The 18,431-nt window shown below is 45.9% G+C and overlaps 1 protein-coding gene across 2 annotated transcripts in view; it reads right to left on the bottom strand.

The window, feature by feature from the left end:
• Positions 1–18,431, bottom strand: part of CCDC157 (coiled-coil domain containing 157) — a 322,949-nt gene that overhangs the window by 42,639 nt on the left and 261,879 nt on the right. Inside the window, exons 9-10 of one of the 2 annotated variants that reach the window (XM_069619308.1) lie at positions 7,221–7,360; positions 18–133 (exon numbers count right to left, since the gene is read on the bottom strand). In XM_069619308.1, the coding sequence (XP_069475409.1) occupies positions 119–133; positions 7,221–7,360 (155 nt within the window). In that variant the 3' untranslated portion in view covers positions 18–118. Of the gene's footprint in view, positions 1–17; positions 134–7,220; positions 7,361–18,431 lie in introns of those variants that run through there. The other variant, XM_069619307.1, reaches the window with a different exon arrangement.

The following is an 18,431-nucleotide window of genomic DNA, read 5'->3' as shown; positions in this document are numbered from 1 at the left end:
ACCACATAGGATAGATTTTTTTTAAATAAAGGATATTAATGAAGATGTCACGATGGAAGGAGAAAGAAGGAATAGCTGCTAACTTGTAATCCTGGCACTCCATCATGGATATCACAGCCTATGTGCAGGAGACCTGAAATCCCACAATTGGTTGGAAACAGTCAGTGTTTATTAATATTTGTATCTGCAAATGAAGATGTCACAGTTGGAAATGTTGGGCAAACTCTCATTAAATTCAGCATTTTCCTTTCTTCCCTCATCTGGCAATCTAGGTGTCTTGCAACTATTGTCATTCACACGTTATGTAATTCTGCATTCCTTGATGTCAAATCTTCAAATGATTAATCGAGTCTGACCTTTTCAACTGAACACTCACTCACTGCTCTACTTGGGTCATGTTAGGGAGTGACTGGGCTTGCACTCCCAGTCTACGGTTCACCTTGTTCTCTTAGAGCCTCTCAGCGCCCCACTCTTTGTTTTGTGAAGTGTTAGAACTGCAACTTTCAATAACTCTTCTAGAACAATGTTTAACAAACTTCACTTCTTGCGTCTGTTTCTCTCAGCGCATCTTGGCCCCCCTTTACTTCTCTCTCTCTGCTTCAGCACCACCTGCCTTCCTGTGATTATCTTTACTCCTTCTTGCACCACTTTGCTAATCTTTCAATGCCTCTTGTGCCGCTTTGATTTTCTTTCACTAAGCACCTCTTGGGCTTCTTTGCTTCTCTTCTTGGACACTTGCATCAATGTGTTTTCCCTTTTAGTGCCTCCTGTGCTGCTATACTTCTCGTTCTCCTTTAGTGCCTCTTTCACTGTTTTGGCTCTCTTCCTTAATCTCAGACTCGTGTGCCAAGTACTGGAAGCACAACTACCTATATGCAGTTCAATCATCTCTCTGACCCCTCAGCATTTGTGTTTACATCCGCTTCAGAGTTACTCTCACTGTACTTTTCGGTTCTTACAGATTGCTCCTGTGCAGAACTTCAGTGGGACAGCGTTTCCAAGAATCAGCAACTCCTCCTTGCAGCGATCTCTCCTGTCAGGACCAATAGTTCTCTGCTCAGTTTTTCCTCCGACAGCACAACATTTCGCACATTGGCTTTGCTCTGGTCAGTGTTCCTTCCCACACTGCATGATTCATGCAATGCTCAGCTTCACTATGCTATACATTCCTCCCCAAAATATAGATGCTCATATCATAGTCTGCTCAGCGTTCGTCACACAGTTGAGCTCCTCCCCTTTTTTTAGTGCTGCGGCCCAGTCAGCTGACAAAGTATAGGGAAGACAGATTGAAGAGTCTGTCCATTTAGCTCTTCTGATAACGGTCACGTATTATTGAAGATCTCATAATTAAGCGCTGTCTTGCCGACCCGTCTTCTGCACTGTTCTCCAACTGCAGCAGGATATAGAAGAAGGCGAACTCCATACTTCTCTCCCGGCATGGTTTTAAACCATGTCGGGCGGCCAATCGGATTCTACCGGCTACTAGACGGCTGGTGTTGGTTCTCATTGGGAGTAATCATCATTGCTCCCTGCCTCTTCCTGGTCTCATTTTTTGTCACCTTGTTTGAACCGGTCTCTTTCATCCCCTTCGGGAATGTGCTCTGCCGCCATGGAATTGCAGTCCCATAGTGTGAATATAAATTTTGCAAGGGCACATGTGGAGTTGGCTGATTTGAGCACCATACTCCTTGCAGAAAATACCTTCCTTGCCCGTTCATCTACTCTTTTATCTTCCCTATCTGGAGGGATGGTAGGGTAAGCCTCTTTAGAAGTTGCAGTAGCTGCCTGTACAACCAGACTCTCTGGAGTGGAGTGTTTTAAAAGGTAGTCAGGGTCACTACTGCAAGGGCAGTACTTCTTGGTTAAGTGTTTTTATTTACAGCCAGATTGGTTTCTGGCGTTTCCCAATTTGTCGCCACCCTTTTTTGCAGAGCAATGTGAAATGCTAATATAGGATGTGACTGAGGACCCTTGTCCAGGATGTTTGTCAGATCATCCTGTTCGAAAGGCAGTGGAGGCCTACTGCACCCCATGTAGTCCACTACCTTGGACATGAGCTGTCTGTATGATGCATCAGCATGGTCTCCGGCCTCTGGCCTCCCAAACTCCAACTCAGGTGAGGGGTCTGCTCCACTGCCCGTCTGCAGGTTGTCATAAAGGTCTCTCAAGCTTGACTCCTCGGAGATAAAACTCTACGGTACTTTTGGCGTGCCAAATTGGAGGCCAAATGGTGCCTCATTATCTGAGGGCTCATTCACCTCATTTATAGAATTAAGAGACTTAAAATAGTCCTTTCTTGGTAAAGGCACATAGGTTTTTTCAGGTACCCTGGGGTGCGGCTGCTCCTCCTGAATAAGTGTTCTCCTTTTGATACCTGGGCCAAAGACAGCTGCCTACTGTGCGTCTGTCTCTGGGGTAGGGGTTACCGGCCCTCACAAAGAGAATCAAAGAGAAGCTGGGTCCTCTGGGTTTCTCTACTGCCATGTGGCAGTATCGGCCCATCTGAACCAAATACATTATCCCTTCCACAGCAGAGCTGACTCACAGGAGCCGACACGTGCAAAATCAATTGGGATGTGGCGGCCTTATTTTTTATTTGATTTTATTGTTCATTTATAATGTGCTTAAAGTCAACGAGTGGTTTCCTAGCACAGGATCGGGATTTGAACATTTGTTGCACCGCATTGTCTTGCTTCCAAGGCAAATGTATTGCCCATGAGCTATCCTTCCTCCCCTTAATCATAAGTATCGCCATGCACTATGCCTAAACTCAGGCATAGCTTATTCTTACAGTTTAGCCTTCCACCAGCATGGGATACACATGATCATGATAGTTTGGGTACAGAGGCAAATCCTTAATGTCAACCCTCTGCTGCAGTCTTTGCTGAGGCGATTAAGTGGGCATCTTGTGACCTTTGAACCTGCTCTGCGCCACGAGCAGAGTGGGGGCTGTGGATCAGGTTACTGATGCAGCACGGGACAAGTGCAATGTGCTTTTGTCATGGAATTGCTGCAAGGAGGTATCTCGTTAGCAGATTACTCCATTTGAGAAGGAATCTCCTGCATCATGTTATGTAATAAAAATGTAAAAAGCCAGAGCTTTGCATTCTTGCCAGATGGCAATTCCTTACATGCCCCCATCCAAAAAGGATGGGGGGTACCTCAGGGTTTGGCTCATCCTCCTGGTGAAAGTACCTACTGAGGCCTTCTGCATTAGAGTGCTGCATCTCCGGTTTGGTTTGGATGTTCATGTCCAAGCTCTGTAGGGATATGCCCCAACGCAGTAACTTGGGATCTGTGGTCAATTTGGACAGTAAAATGAGACCGGAAAATGTAGGGTTTCAGCATGCATAATGGCCAGACCACTGCAAATGCTTCCTTTTCAATGGTGCCCCAGTAACGCTCTTGTTTGATCAAGCGCCGACTCAGGTATGCACAAGTTTGTTCTACCCATTCCGAGTTCAGTTGTGATAACACTGCACCAATGCCAAATTCACAAGCATCTGTCTGTATGATAAACCTCTGACTGAAATCCGGGATCTTTAGAAAGGTTTAATGAACAATGGATTCGAGGCTGAAGGAGCCATCGAAACATCTTTTACTGGCGCCATAGACTTTGATGGTGCGCTCGACGTTTATGGTGCAGCGCGAGTCGATGTCTTCGGCATCGAGGGTTTAGCTGGCGTTGAAGGTGCCGCCAGCGTCGAGGCTGCCGATTACATTGACTTCTGCTTGTGCTTTTGACTCGATGGATCCTTCGATGACATCATCGGATCGAGGCCACAACGGCTCCCGATGAGGATCAGGTCTTTGTCCCCGGGCTCAAAAGGCGTGCAGGATTTAGGTTGAGCCCTTTCCTTCCCGGCTTCTTTCGAAGGTGCGATAGGAGCATGGCTTGGAGGCTTTTGTTTTTCAAATATCTTTACCATCTCTTCCGAAAGCCTCACACTCGGCTGAAGTGGATTTTTTAGTGGGACACGATACCCTGTTAGGGGAAGCGTACAACAATTAAGTCGAATAAGGTGACCTATGGTGCCTCTTGGACTTCGACGATGATGAGTGGTAGGAGCCACTTCTCGATCTCGACCTCTTAACCTTCTTCCTCCAAGGAGAGCCTCCTCTCGATTCGTTGGTCGAAGGTTTCTTGGTCAGGGTAGATGATTTGGGGTTTCGACCTACCGTCAATTTCCCCTTTCGTTCCTTCAAGGCCTTTCCGGTCATCGACTGACACTTGGAGCAGTCTGAGGTGTTATGGTCTACTCCAAGGCACCACAAACATATAAGATGAGGATCGGTCAATGACATTTTCGACCCACAATCATGACACTTTTTGAACCCGGTCTTCAGGGTTGTCGGTGTCGACGAAGAAGATATTTTCAAGATTTCTCGAAGTAAGGAGGTCGTCACAAAGTGATGAAGCATGCTGCATTTCTCAAAGCGATAGCATTCGTGGAAAAACTGAACTGAAGCCAATGGACGCTGCGTGTGCTGTATATGCCTTCAATGACATCATCCTCGAGACGGAGGCCTTCGAGGGACATCGAGTCGACGACATCTATGCACCGAAAAAAAAATTCTGAAGCAGCTGAAGCTGGATATCGAATATCAAAGATGAGGAATACGTTAGAGGACACAATCCATTCGAATAGATAGGGCCACGTTACTCGCCCCATTTTCACGGCCAGAGGTTTAAGGCAGGGGTGCGTTTTAGTCCCTTGCCTTTTTAACCTCTATATATCGGATTTGGGTGGGTTTCTGGCTCCTGCATGGTTTGTTGCCCCAAGACTGGATGATGAGGGGTGCCACTGGTTGGGTTGTACAGATAATATTCTGCTATTGGATGGACCCAACAGGGCCTGCAGGGATTACTATAGAAACTGTCTGAATATATGTCAATGAATAGGTTGAAGGTGAATCCTGCAAAGACCAGTGTTATGTTCTTTGGAGGACCCAGGAGTAAGCCAGGTAGATTTAGTTGGTTGACGGAAGGAACACCATTAGCTGTGGAAAGCTCCATGAAATATCTGGGATTTATCCTAGCAAGGAATATGCTGGGCACTCCTTGGATTACGTACATACAAAATAAGGTGACACAGCTGAGGGCACAAATATCCTACATATATAAAAGAATACTGCCGATTTACTCTTCAACCTCATTTTGCTTTCTATAAACAAAAGGTAGTGCCCACCTTATTATATGGTAGCAAAATAACCATGGTGGCAGAAGCGTATGATTTTGCAAAGCTGGGGGGTATTCTGTGGAGGAGGGTTTTGGGGCTGCCTAATTGCATCCCAGTCTCATTCGTGCGCTTCGAGTTGGGCTTAGCTTCACTGACGTGTTTGAGAGACGAGAGCATTCTCCGGCTATTTTTTAAACTAAAGGCAGCCCATCCTCCATCTTTGTATCACCTAATTCATAGACACCTGATGAAGTTGGAAATTAGCAACACAAACTTCTTCATGAGCAACAGTAAAATGATCCTAAATAAAATTGGAATAAATGAGGAAGTTGAAAGTATTGACTATATTTTAGTAAAGAGGAAACTCCTGGAAATGGACTGGATTAAAACATATGAGAAGCGCTCCTCATGTGGCCTACTCAGCGATTTCTGTACAGAGCAAAAAAAAGAGAGACAGTCTCGCAAAGTATTTAATACGCTGTCCAAATGGGAGATGTAAGAAAACCTTTCTACGGATAAAATTAAACTTAATACATACTAGAGAGATCTTGCATATCCGAGGACAAAGTAATGCTGCTATTTGCAGGTCCTGCAATTTAGAGGCGGAACCTCTGAAGCATCTTTTTTATCGAATGTTGCTCATTACGGGAAATAAGATCTCTCTTTTTCTCAGAGTAGGTTCATGAGGAGGAGGAGGAACACATTGACATTTTGGGAATATATTGTATGCGGCCAACCCACCTCACTACTAATTAAATTAATAACTTTTTTACCCAATTTCAAATTATTTGAAAATGTATAAATTGATAATCTTAAAACTAGGGTGATTAGAGACTTTTGATTTGTAATGAAAGTGTTTTTAGAGATTTTGATATGTAATGAAATTAGTGATTTTAAGGCTAATGGTTGTGATTTTATCAATCGTTCTTTTAGGGTTTTCTTCTTTTTTTGAATTTATAATTTTGAATTGTGATGCAATTCATTTTGAGTGTGCATGTTTTTGTATAAGGTTTGAAATAAACCAAATATACAAAATTTAAATAAAATAAAAAATTACAGTTATGAACTAAAATATTGAGATTCATCAACTTGGTACACTGACCTGAGAGTAATTCCATAAGATTCAAAGACGATTATAAAGCAACATTCGACATTGATTGCAGGGAACAGAAGAGCACATGTTCAGGAAATAAAAGCATCTGTAAGAACTTACTAACCCTTACTTTTAACCAATAATATTCATCCTTAAAGTGGTTTTCAAATCATACTCATTTAATATTGCTAATTAAGTGGTGTCATGGAAAATGACAACTCAAGATATAAAGCTGATGGTCGCAACATATGAATCGAGACAAAAGATGCTTTAGGTCTGTCAGACGATAATTAAAAACTTCTTCTATTTTGCACATTAAATAGGATAATAAAAAAGGTCAACTTAATCCCGCCATTGAAAAGTAAGGGTTTTACACGATGTCAGCCAGTTTTGTTACATATGCTATTAACATATGTACCTATTTGTTATGCTACTGCAAATTATCTTCCATTACCCTTGTGCATTTGGGAAAGGTTTTTAGCTTGATGCACTTCTTTTGAACACTGTACTGATGAAAGTAGAACTGTATTTTAATGGTACTCTATATAGTTTTATGAATGGTTTTGCTATTATGAAAAACAATGTTTTACCGAAATAAGAGACCTGTTGCCTCCCTGTTCAGAACTCAATGCATAATCTGTGACAGCAAAATCCTAAAGATTAACTATCAGTGACAATGCGTTAGGACGAATTTGCATCAACGCACACTGTTTGGCACAGAACGATCACGAACACCTACTGTTTGGGCAAAAGTTCTTCTTTGGTGCCGGATGCGAACGGACTACATACAACTAGGGCCTAACTTCTTGGAAATTTACTCTATGTCAGCGCTAGTCAAGACTCCCAGGTGTGCAGATTCTCTTGAGCATTTAAAGCCTGGTTAAGTAAATATCCCCCACCAGCAGCTCTTAAATTACCATATTGCACTATGGTTTACAAATACTCACCTTCAGAGCCCCCTGCTGGGCTGTCTCTCTAAGTTTGCACAGCATGGCGCGCAGCCGGGCATTCTCCTCCTCTAACACACTGATTCGAATACAGTTAGCTTGCAGCTGCCTCTCCATGTCCTCTGCAATGTTTCCTGAGCCTAAAATCAAACACACTGTCATGAGAAAAATATGCTCATAAGACATAGTGGATTCACATTCCTGTAGCCCATTCCAGTCAATAAATGCTCTTCCATTGGAATAAGGCAACTGAGCTCTCTGAGGGTAGATGATTGAAACAACTGGCAGAGCAACTATGCTTTTATGCTGTGACAATCACCATAATAGTAGTTTCAATAGTTCCAATAGTTAACCCCACCTGGGGAATGCAGGACTTACTCTGCTGAAGGAAAATAATAATCAAAGGAAGATTAGAGAATGAGGGAAGGGAGGGGTGGTGCAGTCGGGGAGAAATGCTTTGTGGTAGTGACAGGTCCCTTAGGGGCAAAATAGTAGTGCACACAGTTGGAAAATGTTTCACGCATTTGAAATATTAGGAAGGGTGAGCAGGTCTAGTGTATGTTGTCTGGATGGTACGTGAGTGAAATGAGAGTGGAATTGATTACACTAGATCTTCATTAGTGCTTAAAATCCAGATGGGCTCTTCCATCCCAAACAAAGATGGAGGTTAATTCAGCATCCATGATTGACTACTTGCCACTGGCTAGGTAATTAGAATGTTGACAAGGATTCTAGAACTACTATCCAAACAAAAAGACTAACACTGGCAATTATATGCGCAAACAGAAAATAGGTAAATGTTCAATTTCATGCATGGATTAGAGAATAAAGTACCAGTCATCTTTTCACTTTTTGTTATACTCACACATTTGAATGTATGCAATTTACCAATGAATATGATTGGCACTCTCCGCACTATGCATCGCCTTTAAGCAACCAGTGTATACCCAGTATACAATATGAAAGTTGCAGTTAAATATATAATGTTAGAAGAGCCCTGAAGAAGAGTGTTGTTTGAAAACTGTACAGGCTCTTTGTGGTACAATACATCTGCACCCACGAAATGTATAGTGAAATAAATCACGCTCCCGAAAATCGTAAGGCTCATTTGGCCTGAATTGACTATCAATTATTGATTCACAATAGATGAAATGGTCATAAACTTGAGAAACCAATACTTTATTTTATTTATTTGCATTTTTAAAGCGCTCACACAGCCCGGAGCCATCGAGGCGCTGTTACAGGAATATGTCTCTTAGTTGCGTATTTATAACGGACTGAATACCCAAAGGTTTTTAAGCGCGGACCTGGTTTCTAAGCGCGGACCCAGGGATCGAACCTGTGTTGCTTCGTGTGGTCTTGTTTCCAAGGCGAGCACGATGCCACTGAGCTATCCTCCCGGGACAGAGAGTATATCAAATACATTTATGGGAAGGTGAATTTTAAAACCAAGAAAACCTCTATGATTATCGGAGAGATGTCAGGGAAGCATATCTATTGCTTAGATTCACTGCAACACCCTACCTAATACCATTAAGCTAATGTTTTGCTGAGAGAAAAAAATAATGAGAACCAAGATTCGTTATGGGATATTGAGAGAACTGGTTATGATATGATTGTTTATTTATATAGCACCTATACACAATGTGTTTCAAAGCACTTCAAGGCAAGGGAGGGAACAAGGGAAAATACAACCACATTCTTACAGGCCATGAACAGCAAGGATGTGAAATTAACTATCGTACTCGGCCTGACGACATTTCAGATAGTGCAAGAGCTAAGACATAGATAAGGAAGGGTGGGGGAGAGTGGGAAGGAAATGGAAACAGACAGGCGACTACCATACTAGACCTGACGACATTTCTGGTAGAGCCGGAGAAAAACAAAAGGTGAGGGAGAGGGGTGCAGAAAGTGAGGGGTTGAGCAAAGAACCGGAAGAAAAGACTGTGCGCCCGATTCTCAAAAGGTTTTTGGTGCAAGTGGTGAGATGCGCTCATTCAGATGCCCCCCCCCGCCCCCTTTACGCATTTAAAAGCACACGTGATTTCACAAACGGGATGAGCTTTTCAATACCCAGAAATTAGAGTCATCCCCATGAATCTGCGACAACAGGCACAGAGGGAAGCGTAAAACATGACAGGTCATTTCTGAGCATGACATGATTTTTATTTTTGTGCGACAGCTGCAACTTTAAGGGCTCGTCTCAGTGAAATACGCTTGCTGGGAGCCAGTCATAAATTCTACAATAATATATGCAATGGGGCTGGACACAGGGACTGCCTTAAGGAAGGGCGGCCTGGGCGATCGCCGGGGCACCAAACCCTGCCACGCCAGCTGAGGGGGGTGGGGGGGAGGGGAGAGTCTTTCAAGGCCTCCCCGTGCTGGCGTGTTGGGTGAAGGCGCAGGAGGTGCCCTATTTTAATGAAATGCTTGAGCTGGGCGCGGCAGCAGGAGAGCGGGGTACTTTTTTATTACAATACAGCTCAGCTTTCACATGAGCATGGGGCAGGAGCCCCATGCTGGTGTGACAGCCACGCTGTATTGAAGCGCTTAACTCCCCGCTCCTGCATGCGAGTGGGGAGTTAAGCACTTAAATACAGCAACAAAACATTTTGAAGCTCCCAAGCCGAGTCAACAACATTCGACCCCCTCCCCCCCACAGGGGTCAGGGGTGATGGGGTTGCCAGCTTTTGTTAAGGGTTAAGGCTGGCCCTGGCTGAGCAGCAGTTTTTATGCTATTGTCCGCCCTTCCTACAATGATCTAATAGTAATTACCTTTGAGAATAAGGTCACCTGAACATTTGGCGGTGTCTTCAGATAATATGCCCTGTTAACTCGTGCATTTGAGAATAAGGTACATCTGAAATGATATCCTTACGTGAATAGTGCAGACCATTGTTAAGGTGCCAGCGTCTCGCCAAGGTTATCTAAGTCCCATAGTAACTGGTGCGGTTCCGGCACAGCAGTTTCAGCTTCGCCAGGAGACCGCGTGAAGCAGCAGCATCCGGCTTAGTGCACAAGCTATCCTTTAGTTTTTAGCATTGCTTGGAGGCCACGTGGGAGTGCCATCGCCCATCAGCTTGCATGAGCGTCTAACGCCAGAATAGCATCTGTGAGTGTGCGTCTTCCGGCAGCATCGACAGGTATGATCAACACAGCGACCTTTTGTACATGGGCGTGCACAAAAGGGTGTCAGGTCAACAGCATCGAAACGTGTAAGCAAGTAGTGTTGAAAAATCGATAAAAGATACTGGGAACCTAATCCAACAATCTTATCTGAAACACAAAAGAGTGCAAGTATGTACAAATGTTAAGTAGTCAGTGAGTAGACGTAGTAGACTTCAACTAGTAAAAATCATTCAGGTAAATTCAGATACCAGCGCAACAGGATAAGTTGAAGGAAAGCTCTGAAGAGAAAATGGCACCCATTGCCTAAGAACGTTTAGCAGAGGCATTGTGGCAGGCAGCTATGGTGCAGGTCTGGAGGGAGAAGATAAGAGAAAATCTTGAATGCTTATTCTTTCACTCTCTCCATCTCCTAACACGTTCTACGCCAGTGTCCAGTATGAACCTGATTTTTTGTTATTTTGTCAAATTCCCCTTTCTCTGGGGAGCGTGAGGAACAAAGCCAGAACTTTTAGCAGCTATCATCTATCATTCCCACATTCCCGTGGGACAATAGCCCCTATGGAAATCATTGGTTGGGACAGGATTGCTATAATGGGTGAAAACGAAAAAGTAGCGCACTGTGGTGACTACTCTACTCTCAGTCCATACTCCCCTTTCCTTCATTCTCATCGGAAGTTCAGTGGAACAGGGACTGGACTGAGCCTGTTGCCAAGCAGCAGAATGTAGAACAGTTGTAGAGATTATCGTTGAGGCCCTGTTGTCAGGGTCCTCAGGGATATTCCGGACTTGGGTATTATTAGTGACTCTCTTTCAAGCTCACCAGCCACTGTAAGTGGTGGTCATGACAGAGCAGCCTGGGCCTAACTCTCAGGCATTGGAGTGGGGTAGTTCAAAGATACAGTATACACCTTTCATTAAGACCAAGTAAGAGAAAGTCCACACACTTTTCTTGTATACAAGTAGAATCTTTATATTTAGAAAATGCAAAGAGAAAAACAATACACTCACAGGTAAGTAAAACTTTGTAAACAAAATATGCCAAAATGTATTCGGTAAGTATCGATTTTAGAGAAGTGTACTCTCAGAGCCAATAAAGAGTCCTTCCTGAAAAAGAAACAGCAGTAATAGGTACGTCAAATGCTTTTCTTTCCAGGCTGGCAATTTCAAGAGAGATCAAGAGGAGCCAATAGCGTGAACATGGACATGCCTTGGCGAGAAAGAGTTAATGTTGTGCAAAAGTGCCCCAAGGAGCAGTTTTTGCAGTTTTGTTGGATGGAAGCCCTCAAGAGTCACTTAAAAATGAAGAAGTCGTCTAGGGATGAAGAAAATAATGAAGAAACGACCAGCAAGCAGCGCTAAAAGGATCAGAAAGCAATACCCTCTAACCAAAAAAGCAGTTATGCTGGATGAGGTTGGTGGTTTACAGTTGTGGTTACTTGCCGAACAATATAGATTTCAGCATCGGCACACTGGTGTAGATGGAATGCCACGCATCTTGGAAGGAGCACATTTCTAGATCTAATGGTTCCAGGTCGGGGTCAGAAGTGCTCGATTTGTGTGGGTGTTTGCCAGAGCTGAGCCCTGAGACTTATTTCTGGGCCCCGGCACATATTGGGCCTCATTACATGTTTGCCAGTAAATTTTAAAAGTGCTGGTTATTCCATTTAACAGCACTTTTAACATTCCGGCAAATTACAAGTAGGCGGAAACACAGTTGCCAGTAATAATGGCCCTTCTGGATTACCATCGCCGGTAAAACTGGCAATGGATAACAGATATCCAAGACCCCTGCGCCGGTGTTACCGGCACAACTGTGATACCGGCAAAATACGAGAATGGATTTGCCGGTAATACTGGCAACAATTTGCAGGTGTTACCTCCAAATCTCAGGCGGAGATACCAACACCACAAAGCAGCCAGTAAATGGACACAAGTGATGCCAAACAGGCCACAGATGCAGCCAATCCACCCAGGTGCACCCACTGCACACAGGAAGAGTACTAAAGGGCCCCACCTTCCCCAAAACACTTACCAACACAACCGTGCTGCCACTCATTGCTGTTAAGATGGACCTGAAGGGGCTACATGCTGATTTATAGCTGCTGGGGATGGAGTAACAGCAGTGGCGACAGGAGGCCCGGGAGAGGAGGAGTAGGATGTGGCAGATGGGGATGCAGGTGGCGAGAAGGAGGAGGGGCAGGCGTACAGTGATCCCACACACCATGGACCTTCACGGACACACAAATCCTCACCCTGTATCGCCTTGACAGGGAGATCATCGGAGTTCCACACCCAAATCCAGGACGGCATAGGGAGCAGGATACCACCGATGCCAGTTCTGCACTTCTTAGCCTCTGGCACGTTCTAGCACTGTGAGCCAGCTGCATGGCAAATCGCAGCCTGCATTCTCCAGAATGCTGGTGCATGTGCTGGAGGCCATCCTGCACCATGTGGGCTAACACATTGCCTTCCCCACCAGCCTGGCACAGCTCAACGCCACCAAGGCCCAGTTCCATGCCATTGCAGGCATGCCCAATCTGGTAGCAGCATTGGATTGCACGCAAGTGGAGCTGGTGTCCCCCCACGCCTCAGAGGAGGTCTAGAGGAACCGGAAGCAGTTCCATTCCCTCAATGTCCAGGTGACCTGTGACACCAACCTGACCATCACGCACTGCTGTTCCCAGGATCAACCCACGATGACATGATCCTGTGGAAACAGCACCATGCCTGCGTACATGGCACGTCACAGAGGCCAAATCTCGGCATATCTTAACAAGTACTCCATTCTAGATAACTATCAATCTGGGTTCAGGCCGGGGTTTGGGACAGAAATCTGTGCTGCCTGAATTTAAAGCCAGATTACTGCAACATGTGGATAATGGAGCAGCTGCTGTTGCTGTTTTGATGTTGTTTGATCCACCAGGTCGAAGGCCGCCGATAAATCTTTCTATTATGGTCACCAGGTTGAGGGACGTCACAAATTTTTCGAGTGCAGCTTCTCAATGGGTCTTATCATTTTGAGGTCTTCTATGAGGAAGCAGAGGCTTTACCTATGACACTGAAATTTGGTGTCCCGCAGGGATCATGTATTTCACCCTACATGTACAATATTTTCACAGTGCCCTTCTTTGCGCTTTTAGAGAAAAGTGGGGTCACTTTTACGAATTACGCTGATGATACGCAGTGTGTTATTCGAATGACTGGTACACATGATGTTGATGAAGAGCAGTTGAATAAAATATACTCCCTTATTGAGGGTTGGATGGTGCAAAATGCTCTCGCTCTGAACAGAGAGAAGACAGAGCTATTGGTCGATGGCACTCCTGACCTGATTAGGAAACTGGGTCCAGCATAGGAGAGTTTTCTAATTCAGGATACAAGAATAATGGCCCAAAAGAAGGTTAAGAGGCTGGGTGTCTATCTTGACCAATATCTAAATATCAAGGGACATGTGGGTAGCCTGGTGTCCTCCTCAGCTTATTATATTAAACTTCTGGCCCATCTCCACCCATTTATTTCCCAGGAGAATGCAGAGACCATCGCAAGGGCCAAAGTTGATTATTGCAGTAGCTTATTGTACAGCATCCACAAAGCGGAGATTGGCCAGCTGCAGGTAATACAGAACAGTGCAGTGTGCGTGGTGTTGGGAATTTCCTGGAGAGAACACGTCTCGGAGGCTATACGTGGCTTGCACTGGCTCCCAGTGGAGTCGAGGCTGCTATTTCGCCTATTGGTAATTGTACAGAAATGTCGACAGGGTAAAATGCTGGTTTACCTTTAAGTTCTACTTAAGGAACAAATATATACGAGAAATCTGAGATCCAGTAATACAGACCAGTTGATTTAGGACTATTAAAGCCACATAGGGTGCTTTCTAGAATGCAGCTTCTAGAGCATGGAATAGCCTGCCTCAGGAATTCAGGAGCATACGGTACACCAACAATTTAAAAAAGAAACTCAAAACTCTTATTTGCTTAATCTTCGGATCTGATCCCCACTTGGTTGTGTGGCTATTTAGGATCCTGATTTGTTGTTTATCTTTCTTGTTGTTGCGCCCTTAAACCCAAGGGTTAATGGACTGCGCAATATAAATTTATAAAGTTAAGTAAATGACCTAGATGTTGGATGAGTACATGTACAATTCCATCAACCTTGCAGCTTGAATGACAGCCAAGGGGGTGAGGGTGCAAAATGTAATGAATGCATGTCTGGAATGTGCACTGCACACGCAGGACCCACCAGCGCACCCCTAAATTGACAGGCCACAACACACAGGGGTAGCACATGACTTGTAATATAACAGTCACTGAGCTGGTCATTGCAACCCCAACGGGACATCCACACTTAATGCACTCCAGTTACCAGGAGGCAACACCCTCCCCCACTCCCCCCATATTGCAAAGGCAGTGTATGATCAGACATGGCCACCTAGTCACCAAATGCATGTCCTCGGACAACACTCTGAGCCATGCAATACGATACACATGAAAGGACTGGAATGTGAAACACTGTAGCACAATGCAACCCCTCTGAGGAATCCCCAGATACCGCAGGAAGTGGCGTACAACTGGGCCCATGTGCGGAACAGGGTGGTGATTGAGCGGACCTTTGTTCTCCTGGAGGCCCGATTCAGGTGCCTGCGCAGGTATGGGGGTGCGCTCATGTACAGGCCAGAGAAGGTGGGACAGATTGTATTGGCCTGTGAAATGTTGCACAATATCTGCATCAGGTGCAATATACCCCTGGCCCCAGATCTGGACATTCCTGCCCCAGACCTGTGCACTGAGCGCATAGAGACCAGGGATGGACGCATGTCCCGGCAAGAACTCATTGATAACCTTTTCTGAGTTCCCCCTCCACCCAGCACTTCCCTTGCACCTCCCTTTATATCATGCACAATCACAGTAAACACCTGTTTGAAGAAATGGAATGGAATGTCCAATCATTGCTTTAAGTGAAAAGGATGTATTAAACAGTTACATGAATGCACCTATACCCTTCACCCCTCCCCAAACACCCCCCTCCAACCCATCCCCAAACATACCCCTCCAGCCTCTACCCAAACACACCCAATAGAACACCCAGTAAGTGTCATTGTCACTTGCGGGCCCTCTTGGGCATGGGGCTCTTGCCAGACTCCTGTGTGGCCATAGGCTCGGTGACCAGTGCCTTGGGCTGCCTTGCTGGAAGCTGGAAGCCCTCAGTGGTGGTCACCGATGTGGGTAGGTCTGAGCCCTTGGCCTCCATGTTCTCCAGGCATAGTTGGACGGCATGTTCCATGATCTCTTCCACAGAGGAAGCAATCTCATTCCCATCCCTCACTCTTTGTGCAAGGATGGGGAGGGCTGTGGTTGCATGGCCTCGGGACTTGGCCCTCCTGCGACTGGAAGGCCTGCATATACTCCCTCATCAGTCTCATCTCATTGAGCTGTACATGTGCAATGGCAGTAATTCCCCCTTCTGGGCCTCTATTGCATGCAAGTGTGCATCAATTGTACGGAGGCTGGGCAGTGGTAATGGTGGGGGTCTATGGGGTGATGAGGGGATGTAACCGGCAGAGGGGTAGGTTGTTCAATCGTCGTCGTCATCGTCATCCTCCTCCTCTGTGGCAAACCAGCCATGATGGCCTGGTGGCTGCGGTGCCTGTGGTGGAGTGGAGGACACAGGGGGGGGGCAGTGGGGCCACTGAACATAGGTGTGGTGGTTGCAGCTGTGCCACATGCAGCAGTGGCTGGCAATGGTGCCAGAGGTGGGGCTGGGGCTGATGGTGTCTGCGACGTGGCAGTTGTACTGCCCTGCTGTCTGGGCCTGCCTCCCTTTGTGGGTCTGCCTGCAGCTGGTCGGCCTGTTGACAGCCCTGGGCCATCACTGTTGGAGGACTAAGTGCCTGTTGGGAAGAGATGAGCATGCTGTTAAGTGTTCTGGGTGTCCCAACTGCGGCTTTGCATTTAATTCATAACACATTGTGTGTGTCCTGCTTTTGTCATGAGGCTTCTCTGGTCGGTTGTCTCCGAAGTGTGCATCTACATGTGGGTGGTGGGAGTGCACATTGCATGTTGGACTGCCAAGGTGGCCTGTTATATGTGCAGTGGGCCTATGACTCATGTCATGTCCTCCCTTGGCACACATGTGCGGGACTGTACATATTGGCCACAGTGCTTGTGCATGACTACTTCTACCCAAATCTCCTTACATGCGTTTTAGGATCAGGCTATTTGCTGTGTCTGACATGTGTTGTAATCTCTGTCTGGGGATGCATGTATATGGACGCAGGAACGGCATTTACATGGGGGTTTTTGAACTTACTACCATCATCTTGGGTCCCAGCTCCAGCCTCTGCCATCCCAAAACCCACAATGCCCTCTAAGTGTAGGATGGAGCTGCACCTTTCCTCCCAGGGCATGAGGGTGAGGGGTGACAAGGTTCCTTCTCCTGTGGCTGAGGATTCCCTCCTGTGGGTGGCGATAATTTTGGGCACCCTCCGATGTAGGTCATCCCAGCGCTTGTGGCAGTCCCTGGTTGTGCGGGGATCAGTCTCCATGGATGTCACACTGTCTGTAACCTCACGCCATGGCAGTCTTCCGCTTCTGGCTTGTTTTGCAGTGTCCAGCCCCAAAAGGTTCATCAGCGTGCTGGACAAGTGTGTCCACCAATGATGTGAGTTCTGCCTCAGAGAACTTTGGTTTCCTGATGCGGACGTGATGTGGACGTCAAGGACACGTGCCTTCCTTTCCTATGACATGGTTTATGCCTCCTCTTGCACTGGATGGCAACAGGAAATGGGAGACAGAGTGGATTGTGTTGTTCAAGATGACCCTTGGTGAGCTTCCCGTTCCATCAGTGAGGCTATTACTGGCGGCGGTAACTGGAGGTGGTAACTTTGGCACTGGTAATTCCGGCAGTTTGTGCCGTATCAGTTTTTCCCAGCATATCTGCCGGTAATACCAGCAAACTGCTGTAGTTGCCGGTAATACCGGCATGCCAGTATTACCATTACCGGCGGGGAGATGTGCGCACGCCCACGGACTCGTGATACACCGGTAATTCCATCAATCAGCCTGTCGGTAATGGTTATACTGGCACGGTATTGCCGCCGTTTTATCGGCATTCTCGTAATGAGCCCCATTATCTCAGACTCAGTTCTATTATGAATGTGGTGTTTAGGTAATGTGACAAATATAGCAATGTCATCACTCCTTTCCCAGGGAAAGTCTCTCCTCATGTGGCCAGGAAAAGGCAGAAGCTACCTCATCCTGACCCTGGGGGAGGCTATATGAGGGAGGTCCACAGGAGGGGAGACATCCCTCATGGGAGTGGGATAGACTTGCTAGGTCAAACATGGTATCCGCTGTTTCATTAAGACCGAACACCACTCCATCTCCCCGTTCTTGTATGGCATATTGTAGGGTGGATAAAGAATCTCTGTTGTTTACTGGTCACCAGCTCTGGCAGGGGAGTAAACCCGGCATACAGCGAGTCTGGAACCTGCACCCAAGCAGCAAAATAAAACCCTGGCAGGAGGGTAAACCAGGGCCTGGAGAAATGGGACAGAGAAGCCCAGGAAGTGCTGAGAAAACGGGAAGAAACCCCTCCTTTTTGAATTGTGGACAAAAAGGGAAGAACCATACCCCTTTCTGAAAAGGGCATCAGGGGTCCAGAGAAAGAACTGTTAAGTGTTGTGGAGTCGGTGAAAACTCAAGGTAAGGGAAGGTAATCCCTTTGGGATTGTGGAATATCTGACAAGTGACACTTTGAATAAACAGAAAGACTCTAGGGGAAGGGAAGGACCCTTCTCTGGTGGAACTTTATTTTTTTTTTCTTCACCTTAGAGACTTTGTGTTTGAAACTTCAGAAGGAAGCTGCAGGTGCTCAGACAAGAGACTTTCCCATTTCACATTATATTGAGTTTAGTGTGCGAGGGTCAGTTTAGGATTTTGGACAGAGAACTCTTTTTGCTTTAGACATCCTGACACAGACGTTCCTTAGTTTTGTTGAGGCGGGGAAACCCCTCAGAGTTAGCGATAGGTAGGATTTCCCCAACCCCCCTTTTTATTTTGATAACAAAAGTCTTTATTCAATACA

Source organism: Ambystoma mexicanum, chromosome 10, assembly GCF_040938575.1.
Source record: "Ambystoma mexicanum isolate Mex_15411 chromosome 10, UKY_AmexF1_1, whole genome shotgun sequence".
NCBI lineage: Eukaryota > Metazoa > Chordata > Amphibia > Caudata > Ambystomatidae > Ambystoma > Ambystoma mexicanum.
Note: the sequence above shows the minus strand (reverse complement) of the source record. Positions and strands in the feature narration are given on the sequence as shown.